The 11,612-nt window shown below is 39.0% G+C and overlaps 1 protein-coding gene across 1 annotated transcript in view; it reads right to left on the minus strand.

The window, feature by feature from the left end:
• LOC139708099 (histone-lysine N-methyltransferase SETDB1-like) overlaps positions 1-9,656 on the minus strand; it is a 54,186-nt gene extending 44,530 nt beyond the window's left edge. The window contains exon 1 of the mRNA XM_071620078.1: positions 9,560-9,656. Within this exon, the coding sequence (XP_071476179.1) occupies positions 9,560-9,656 (97 nt within the window). The remainder of the gene's footprint in view (positions 1-9,559) is intronic.
• Positions 9,657-11,612: the final 1,956 nt, after the last annotated feature.

Genomic DNA, 11,612 nt, shown 5'->3' on the forward strand with positions numbered 1-11,612 from the left:
AGCTTTTGTCAAAAACTGAGCAAGTAGTTCAATCCACAAGATCTTTCCTTGATCTTCCACCATTAATATGCCATTACCATGGCAACGCAGCTTCCGACATGTCCAAAAAATATGTCTTGCACATCTTCCCACCAAGACCAATGTGTGTGCCACATTTCATGAGCTTCAGTCGAATACAGAGGAAGTAGTTCAATCCGCAAGATCTTTCCTTGATCTTCTGCCATTAATATGCCGTTACCATGGCAACGTACTTTCGGGTACTGTCAAAAAATGCGTCTTGCACATCTACAACCAAAGGCACACATCTGTACCAAGTTTCATGGAAATTGGGCAAAAACTGAGGAAGTAGTTTGCAACAAAATTTTCCATCATTTTGGCTCATAATATGTGAGCTGTTACCATGGCAACATACTTTTTGTCACTGTCAAGAAATGTGTCATGCTGACCTATATCCTAAGACAAACATTCAATATGAATTCCATGAGAATTGGAAGAACACTGATGAAGCAATTTTGCCATGAAGCATTTTGCCCTATATTTTACCAATAACATGCCGTTACCATGGCAACGCACTTTTTGCCACTGCGGAAATATGTGTCTTGCACATTAACATATTCAGATGAACATCTGTATCTAATTTCATAAAAATTGATCAAAAACTGTGGGAGGAGTTCGCGACACAAGATTTGTACCCATTTTTGCCCATAATATGCCGTTACCATGGCAACGTACTTTTGGGTACTGTCAAAAAATACGTCTTGCACATCTACAACCCAAGGCACACATCTGTGCCAAGTTTTATGGGAATCGGTTGAAAACTGAGGAAGTAGTTCGCGACGCAAGATTTGCAACGGACCGACCGCCCGACCGACCGCCCGACCGCCCGACCGACCGCCCGACCGACCGTCCGCTGATTCCTATATACCCCCTTCAAACTTCGTTTGGCGGGGGTATAATAAAATGGGATAGATACATGTATGAAGAAAGATGGATAAATGGAAAGCTATGGGATTGTAAACAAACAAACAAACAAACAAACAAACCAACAAAACCCTGTATTAGCACTGCTCAAAATACTCACTTGTCTTGTTAAAAGCACTGAAGGATGGGAATGATCAATTACTAGTATTACATCATTTCTTTGATGCAGATCATGCTCTTTAAAGGGCCGTTCACACTGGAGCGGTTTTGCGGCAGCGGCAGCGGCAGCGGCGTGCCGCAAAAATCCCTCGCGTGTTGTTCATGTACAACCGTTCACACTGGAGCGGTAGCGGTGACTTTTCAGAGCGGCAACCGCAAGCGGTTTTCTCGAATCGCTCCGCAGAGCGATTTTTCTAGTCTGCCGCTGCGGCGAGGTTGCTATTGACCAATCATAATAGAGTATAGTTCGTGACGTTATTATGTGGGTGGGGTCATAAACTTTAGCTTGAAAAAGAGTCTCGCGAAGGTACAACACGTCGATCGAAGAGCGGGACGAAGACGTCCAGAAAAGACAACTTTTGTACAATAAACTCAATTATGTTCACAAAACCACTCCTGAGGAAAATATCGAATTGGAGACCATTGGTGATGAAATCGGGCTAAATGGTAAGTTGCTCGTTTGGTTTTCTCAAGGTTTTGCCATTTGTTTCGACCCTTGACAGCGGTCACTCTCTTGCAGAGGCTACATTGCAGATTGTAACTTTCCACGTATTTTGCCATAGACGCAGACTCGCCAGCGAAAGAAAGCAGTCTATCAATATCACAGTCCCATATACGCCTATCTATGTCTGATATAGTATTCTGCCAACGTGGTACTGAAGCCTTGAAGTCTAGAGTAGATCTAGAACTACTTTAGGTCCAGTAGGAGCACCCGATCCTACTGTCCGACTAGTCCCACACTAACTGCGACCAGCCCCAACACGCTCCCACAGTGTGTAACTGTGTACACGGAGCGTCCCGGGGTTAGTCCCACACCTACTAATGACCAGTAATGTATGGGGTCCATAGATGGGAAGGGCTTCTCATATGATAAATGCCTATGGACCACAATATGGTCGATTGTATACCGGTAGGCAGGCGGTAGGGCCTAAGAACATCCTCATTTAAAAAAAAGAAAGAAAGAAAGAAAGAAAGGTTAGTACTGGTTACGTAGGCGTATACAACCTATTTATTATATGCTTCTTAGTAGACTAGACACTTAACATTAGATATGTTTGATATCATAGAGTATTTTTGAATTATTTCTAATGAAATTAAAATAATGTAGAGCATCTAGGCCCTGCCTAGGGAAAATTTTGGAATTAAAGTAATAAAATTTGGCATAAATTAATACGGGGAAAAATGATCAATGATAAACGGCAAATAAATTCAAATAAAAACAACAATAGAAACACCTATGTAGCCTCTAGGCCTGATACTCTGATTACAGTACTGTTAACGTTAGACATAGTTCTAGCTCTAACGCACGTTAGGCCCTAAAAGGTATGTTCTGGGTATTAACTCTGCCTCTCAAATTCTAATCTATACAGGCCTAGATCTAGGTCACGTACTACGTAGGTGTTTTTGTACTGCCATATAACCGCCACCGCACTGGTATAATAACCACGACTTTGTCCATTGGCATTGCATTGGCATGACAAAGACGATCTACTTGAATTTACTCGCGTTCAGTCTGGCATCATCAGACAGGCAGTGAAGTAGGACTGATTTGTCTTGTTAGAAAGTGAATCAAATCCTCTCAGGCTGAGTCTGACCAAGTTAAGGGTAATGTTTTTAAATATCACTTTAACTGTAACTGTACTGTAGCTGGTAAGCATGTGCATTATCTTGTCTTGCCTTTCCAAAGATGCCCACATTTCCCACAATCAATAGACTTGGACGGTTTCTTCAATGTATGGTAAGGGTACCAGCTATCGGCAGGGTACATCGACATCCTGCGTATCATGGCTGTTTGCGTATAGAACAAAAAGGTACGCGTGGGATTAAGTGCCATTTTATAGCTATGAAAACAGTAACAAAGAAACGAAAATCAAGCCAACAAAACAAACTGAATACGTTTCAATTACACATCCACTCAGTAACAACGCAAGACTATGAAATTCACATGTATTACCTATGGAGGGAAGGGGTGCAGATCGTGAGGTACCCTTTTTCAGCCACGCAAGGAAAATGCATCGCACGCACTAAAATTGCATAATTTTGCTATGGAGATTCAGAATCAACAGAATGGTCACGAGATTTGAAACTGCAGTATTTACAGCTTATTTGAGGAAAAACTTGTTTTATACTTTTGGAATAAACGAGCTGCAAATTCATAGGGTGCCGATAGGTGGTACCCTCATTCATACAATTTAAATGCCAGTGATGCAGTGGTTAGTTAATTGCTGACCCTTGACATATTGTATCAAGGGTTGAAGCAGCCACTACTTCTTCTGGGAGGCTGTGCCAGTCCTTTGTGTTCCTCGGTAGGAAAGATGACCCTCTGTATTGTGTTTTGCAGGTAATTCAGTGCGTTAATTCATGTTGGTAGCAATGCCAAATGTATATTTTCATGAATAGTTTCATTGATAAAAGCATTTGGCATTTTAGTAGCACTTACACTGTACTGCAAAATGAGCGATTTAAGAGCAAAAATCAGATATCAAAAGTTCAGGCAATCAATTCCTGCATGTGGTGTTGGTTATGGGGGTGAAGGGCTAAGGTGCTTTTTAAAAGAGACCTGTTCATATTACATTTTCTTTGTGCTGAGTAAAAAGTTCCCCCTATTCATGTAAGGAAATAACGTTATAATGCATTGTATAACACATCATTTGTATAACACCTCACTTGTATGAATATCATTTACCCTCGGGTAAACAGTAATTGAATCTGCTTCCCTCCTATTCAGCAAATGCGGAAAGACCATGCAAAGGAGGCTGCATCCCTGATCAGGCTTTGATGCAAGCTCACTCATTGACTGGAAAACTGTGAGTTTCAGCTTTCAGGATTTACTGAAAGTGCATTATTCAAAAGATTGACATTCTAGGTACATTTATACCATAACCATTGTTCAGAACTTTACCTTACTCCTGTGGGGGGAAAAAACAACAACTTTGTTTTGGAAGTGATGGTACATGTATTGCACCGTACCTGATAATTCTAATGACAACACAGGTACATATTTTGTATGTCACCTATAGAACTAAAGAGTGAACTTAATCTGTGAAGGCACATCTTTTAATCTTTACCCTGCCCCTTCATTCCAAGGAAATGTACATGTATGTAGATTCTTCTCTTTCTTTATAATGTATATGGCAACATCCCATACATTTGACAGGTATCACAATATGCAGCATGGACCAATCAATCATTTTAATAGTGTATATTATAGTGTACCATAGGTGCCTAGGTCTAGTAATTGGCCCATACCAATTTGATCAGTTTCGGAGGACATGAAAATGCAAGTCAAATGTAAATTTGAATGTAGAATTGTCTGTCACTTTTATTTTTATTTTTTTTTTTGGGGGGGGGTCCAAAAAAATTGACTTTAGACAAAGTTACACTTTTTTGCAAAGATAGTTCTGGTTTGTAATTAAGCTAGACATGGGGAAAAAACAAAAAAAACAAACAAATAACACCATGAAGGCCAGAATTGTGTGAATTGTTCTGTTGTGATCTGTATCTTTCTTACAGGCCTGTACTACCTCCCCATTCCCTTCTGAAACAATTTTGCCTCCTGTTTCCAGATATCATGTTTGACTCACTCCTGTATGTGCATAGTAGATCTTCAGCTTTAAAGAATGACCTTCTGATCTTGGTCACTCTTGCTCCTAGATTGCTGGAGTTGCTAGTAAATATATGATACAAAATTACTGGAAATATCATGTGTATAAAGGCATAACAAAATAGTGTACATCAATAGGTCTTCAAAATGTTTAAACTGTTTCCATATGCTTGCCTTTTTCATTCTTCCAGGAAGGACTGTTTTAACTGCTCATATGTGGTCGACACAGAACATCCGCAGTCACAGCCCTTCATCCTTCTTATTGGAGAAAGCAAATTATACCCTCTTCAGGTACATGTATCTGCAGTTGTGGAGCACAGGGCACAATCCTCAAGGCATTGTGGGTGCAGCTGATCTTGTCTTCAAGTTGATCTTCGTTCTAAATCGCAACTGCTGGCCACTTTGCATTGCAGTGAGACCATTTTAAAAGGGACTCCTGTACAAACAAGGAGGATTTGTAACTTTGGCATCCATCCCTTATTTTCTAAATTTGCCGAGTCAACCATAATGCAACCATTTATTTATCATCTCCACCCTTCCTGTATCAAGTCTGCATAATAAAACAGCATTTGCTTGAGAAGTACATACAATGTTATAGGGAAATAGGCACTGACCTTTAATTGTGGTTTCCTCATAACAGTGACCATTTTATTTCACAAGCCATTTGCCATATGGATATTGTTGTATTTTGACTATACACCTGTACCATGTATGAATGATAAGGTACATTTATATTGATACTATTAGTGGTCAATGCTTCTTTGTAACATGTATTCACTTTTCAAGGAGTTAGTTTTACTTATGATAATGTAGACAAGTATCGAATATGTGAAAAGCTGCTAATTCCATTATTACACACCACGCCCACACATAGTGTGTACAAGTTGACAAGGGATGTATAGAGCACCAAACTGTGACATCGCCATGGTAACTAGTTCTAAATGACCTCACCTGGCCTAAATATCTGTCAACACTTTTGTTGCTAACCATGCTTGCACCTGGTTCCAACCCAAGTTACAACAACTCTCTTGCTTTTTTAGGAGTTGACCTAGAACTTGGCATATGTGGCCACTATTACAGGTAAATGCAGTATGTAATTAATGTGTTGCCACGGTAATGAAAAAAAAAAATCTATAGAAAATTTAACCAAAATATTGCGGATCAAACTACTTTCAGTCTTTATAATGTGAATGGTAATTTGAAAACACAAGATATAATTGTCTTCAACTGGCATCCTTCATGTATCACTTGAGTAGTGAAGATGTACCCCAAGCAATTTCATCTATGTTCGTAAGAAGTGATCAAGTTCTTCATGATTATTAAATACAAGGCAGGCTATTGTGTATCACTTCGCAGTTAGAACTGGACTCAGGAGAAATGTGATAGCATATACATGTACAGGCCCACAACACAAGAATTCTTTGCATTGCTCCCAGGTAGGCCAGTAGCCAATATACTATTCAAAAATGTGATGAAATTCCACCTTTTCACTATGCACCTACATAGTACCTGTCACATGTGTGTATTTGACTTTGGAGTATGGATACAATATTGTATTATGCTGCATGGCAATGAGTAAAATAATTAGCAGTAGAGCAAGCACTTTATAGCGTACCTGAAGCATGTTAAAACAGATTTTTGAAAGCTTCAAGTTTATCTTGAAACCCAAATCTATAAATGTTGAGATGGCATCGAATATTATTTTCATTACATGTATAATCTTGAACACTCAGTTTGTACTTTTCTTGCATTGAATTAGTATTTGATGTCAGATAACTCATAACGGGTCATTGCATTATATGCATAATATGTTGCTATTCTGTTTGCTACTTAATTTTGTTATCTGACTAGCTAAATTGAACCATGTAAGCACCTAGGTGCCCAGTTTTGTTGTATTCCTTTGCTTATCCTGATTTTCTTGTGTTTGTAACTTCAATGCATGTCCATATCATTGTAAATCTCAAGCCTCATCCACCCCTACGTATCCACTCTTTCTTGCTCACTTCATTTGATGAACTCTGTACTGCTCTTTTCTCTCAATCCTATTCTCTCCTATATTTTCCCTGTCCTACATGTACTTAGTATGTACATGCGTATTCGAGCAATTGCCCCAGAGGGCAATTACCCCCTGGCTAAATACTGGTTAGTGGTAAGGTAAGAGTAAAGATTAGGGTTAGGATTAAGTCAAGGGTTAGGAGTTTGGGTTAGGGTTAGGATTAGGTTCAGGATTAGGATTAGGATTAGGGCCAGGGGAAGGGTCTGGGGTAATTGCCCAGGGGGTAATTGCCCTAGACCCATGTACATGTAAGTACTTTTTGTTTCTTATTACTTAGAAAGATTGGTCCTTATGAGGTTTGAAAGGTGAAATGTAAACGACTGATTTGTTTTATGTTGTAAAGTATGCATTTCTGCTAGGAATTTGCACTGAATTAATTCTTTTTTTTTTCAGATGTAGGAGATGAGAATAATATGCTTATAGAAAATTGGTCCAAGATACAAATTACATTGGTGTTAATTATCATACATGTACTTCAATCATTCATAAAATCCAGTACCATACTACCATTACTGTATTGTTTTGACACCTCATGTGTATCCATTCAGATTTACAAAGTTGCTCATACAGAGTGTCAGATCTTGTGAATTTTCATTTTACATGTGGATGTGCTATATTACTTCCCTTCGCAAATGTTAACAGTGTATTTATACACTGTACTTTATTTCTGCAACAGACTGCCATATTAGATCACATCAAATGAGATTGTATGTTGCAACAATTGTCCTGAATTAGTGTCTCAAGTGCTAAATTTGACATGTGTGGTTTGTATTAGTGTATGTACATTGTTTGATGTGTATTTCGAGTGATGTTTGTCATTTACCGACATAAGTTGGTTAAAATTCCCGTTAACTAATGTTTTCAATCGGTGGTTAAATTAATCGAAGAAAAGATTTAGTGCAATTCCACAAAACTTGCTTAAGATAAAACCGACCTCAGTTGGCTTTTGGTAATCACTTTACCCAACAGTTGTGTGGTTCACTTGGAAATCGACTGTCTTTTATAATGCTATCCAGATTTCTGAAAGCGTAGATTTGATGGTGTAATACAGATGTATGAATTTGAAATCCAAACTGAGATCGTGTGTGTGTGTGTGTGTGTGTGTGTAGTTTTTGTTTGTTTTTTTTTTGTTTGTTTTTTCTAAGAGGATGCAAAACTGCCATTAATTTCTTCCCCATGCATAATATAAAACACATGTTGTGGAGAGTGAAAATGCTACTCTTGTTTTTCCATAGCTGGGAGTACAGTATGTGGGTGAGTTTATTATGGGCCGTTTGTGGATGACATTATACTCTACATACGTAGATCTAGTAGGTTTGAGTAGGAGAGTGAATGGTAGGCATATTACCTAAAACATCCCGTCACCTTTGTAACTACACTTCCAGAAAGAGCATGAGCTGTGACAGAAATCAAATCAAACAACATTTCATCCGTATAGAGTTCATCGGTAATAATGATAATGATAATACAGCATACATTTAACGTGCCAATTCCACATGACTAACGTGCTCAAGGCGCAGTAGGAAAAGTGAGTTATGAAGTACAAAAATCATTACACAAACATGCACATGAAAATGAATGACACAATTATGATGATTAAAAACACACACACATATATATAATATATCATAATACCGGTATACTATTCTATGGTAAAAGATTGGAATGACAAGTAAAGAAGTATGTTGCTGGTTTATCTTTTTTTTTAAGAGCTCATCTTTCATACAGTTGACTACTTTGCCGACACCAGAAAAAAAAAATACTAGTCATTTTCTCACTAACACGAAACAAGATAAGATATCATTACTTTGGATGCTGACTAATTTTGTTAAAAAAACAAAAAAAAAAGATAAACAAACAAAAACAAGGAAAATGTGACATTCGCAGATCATATTTGAGATATTGAGGTGTTGGATGTACATATTTTATGTACCGCCTTCTCAGTATATATGGCAGTGGTCCGATGCAATAATTTCTGCGTGCATACCAATATCAGTAACACAAGGAATATTTTGCAGTTTCATTGAACAGTCTGTGTTGAAAGTGTTTTTTTTAAAGCAAAAACTTGAAAAGCTGAGATTCCAGTATTGATTGTCCAATAGTCTTCTTGCATATACGCATCCTTGATTTCCTTGATTGTTTGTTTCGTTTGGAAAAGTGAGTTTATAAATTCTCAGATCCATGGGGAATGTATTCACGGTATACATGGGCATGATAATTATGTAATTGATTACTAGTAAACTGCAGGTGCCCAAGGGCAACAATCTCATTTGCATATTACGCGCGGCAAACCGCTCCAGTGTGCACAGCGTGCCGCTGCGGCAGAGTTTAGCGGCAAACCGCCGCCGCTGCCGCTGCCGCAAAACCGCTCCAATGTGAACGGCCCTTAAAGGTACTGTACATCACAGAAGAAGTTCTTACCTACTGTATGCAAAATCATACTTGGGAATCCATAGATATGAGCACACACATGTCTATCTATAAGCTCACACATACTGTACTAAGTAATCAGCACTTTGTCATTGCTAGAGATACATACATGCACACAAGACTACACGTTTGGTCGGCTAAAAGAAAGAGATAAAAAACGAATAAAGCCAATAAAGGCTTTAGATCATCAATGTTGCAGCCTCGTTCTGCGAGTACACTCCAAGAGGTTCCACACAGCATTGGAAGAAGAAAAACCTGAATGAAAAATCTTCATACAATCAAATCATAACCTCAACAGTAGCATTCTTACTCCTAAGTTACTAGCTCACCTGTGGTAATCTTGTCAATTTTGTCCCTAAGCGACTTCAGATCATCGTCCAGATCGGCCGTTACCTCAGCCATAAATTGCTCTGCAAATGCAGCCATCGTTGGTGGGGGGGGGGGGGGGGGGGGGGGGGGTAGGTCAGGCGCGTTCACAAGATCAGAGTTTGAGGTGGAGTCTTTCCTTCAAATCTTCTCATCACGAACAGCCTCCAGAAGATATCAGTGTAAATACTGGGCACCTGCATCAAAATCAAAAAGAATTTTAACAGTCCGCTGCAATGGCCACTTCACTCCATTTAATATACACAATAGACAGGACCCTATTCCTTTTTTCCTTTTCTGTACTTGTAAATTACAATATGTGTTTGGGAGTTTGGGATGTATTTCCTTAAATTAAGAATTAATCAAGATCTACCCGTAACTAAACAATCAATGGAGATTTAAAACTACACAGAGTAAAAGATATTGAGGGGGCTACAACTTCATTTATTATATAGGTGTGTAGCATGCGCAGTTTAGCAGATCATTTTTATGGACTACACTGTACATCTGTACTATTCTACTACTCAGCAGTAAAGCACACCACAAGTGCATCAATGCATTTTAATAACACGAGGAGTCTCACTCTCAGCACATAATATAATGCCAGTAACAGTTGAGCTACATTGTACAGTTGACTCATCAAATTTACAATGCCTCTTGATGTCTTTCAGCCCGCGAGTATGGCTCCCAATAAAGTGACTAGAATGTACTATTACAACCGAAGACGCATTAACTGAAAAGACAGGAAAGTGCGGGCTAATCCTGTACATTACGCACATCACCCGAGACCACTCAAAGACACTTGATAAACAACAACTCCAAAGACAGCGTGTCGTGTCTCAGGTGATGTGCGTCTTTGACTAAGACGCGCCGTCTTTGAAGTTGTTTATGAAGCGTCCTTGATTGTCTTTAGCTCATGTTGTTGCCAAATTTTTACCTCCACGAAATAATCCTTATTACTTTAAAATCTCGCTCTTCAAAATAATCCCCTTAATCGAAAAGTTATGACTATAATTTTTCAATCTTTCTAAGATAATAAAACTACCACTAATACTTTGGAAACGAATGATGTTTCTAGCCTTAGGTGTTCCGAGTTTATACTTGGCTCTCTTTTGTATTGTCATGTAGGGTAGCCATTTTTTTTTCCATTATTATCATGCGCCTTCCTATATTTTCCTCTACTCTCAACTACTATCTTTGAGTAGAACTCCTTTGTAGAAGAATGCCCAGATGCCTGCGCCTGCGACCAGCCACGCCACTTCGCTCAAGCTAGTCAAATTATCATTGCTGTTATAGAATATTATTAATTCTATTGGCATTTGTTAAATTTATTTATCTTGTATTATCAATAGTTACAGGTACATGAAAAAGTCTTCAAAATCTTCATTTTTCATGAGAAAGTTGAAAAACATAACACAGAGACTCCAACCCCAAGCACCTTCTGATCTGGAGATTCTCCCGCCTGAAACCCTTAGCAAACGGGAGACTCCAACTTGATGTGTGCGAAGCGCAAAATTCCCAGGGTTCTAGATGCTCTCTGGTGCTATCTAAGGCTTACTTTTTCAACATACGATAGAAATAAGTAAGAAATCCTTTCCAACGGGAGACAAAGAGCCAGGGCGGGAGAAATTAAATCTCAAACGGGAGAACGGGAGATTTTGCAAATATGGGTTTTCGGCGGGAGATCTCCCGTCGAAAACGGGAGAGTTGGAGTCTCTGATAACATTGGACACACAGAATTGCCATGCCATTCATTACCGCCACCGGCATCTCACGGCTCACGCCAATAAGATCTATTCATCTAAAGTCGTAAAGACTTCATTAGTGTCTACCATAATCTTTAGTAAATCTTAGGCCCGACTTAAATTTTTCGGGCATCCTCCCCCCCCCCCCCCCGATCTTGTCCAAGTTGAAATGTAACTTTAGCTGTCGAGAGAATAGAACTCCAGTATAGTAAAAATATGGATATGGGTATTCTCTAGCTGTTCGGAAGCAGGACTCCCAAGAGCGAGCGAC

The sequence above is a fragment of the Diadema antillarum genome, unplaced genomic scaffold, assembly GCF_040938485.1.
Source record: "Diadema antillarum isolate AM-2024a unplaced genomic scaffold, OU_Dant_1.0 seq00001300_RagTag, whole genome shotgun sequence".
Classification (NCBI taxonomy): Eukaryota; Metazoa; Echinodermata; class Echinoidea; order Diadematoida; family Diadematidae; genus Diadema; species Diadema antillarum.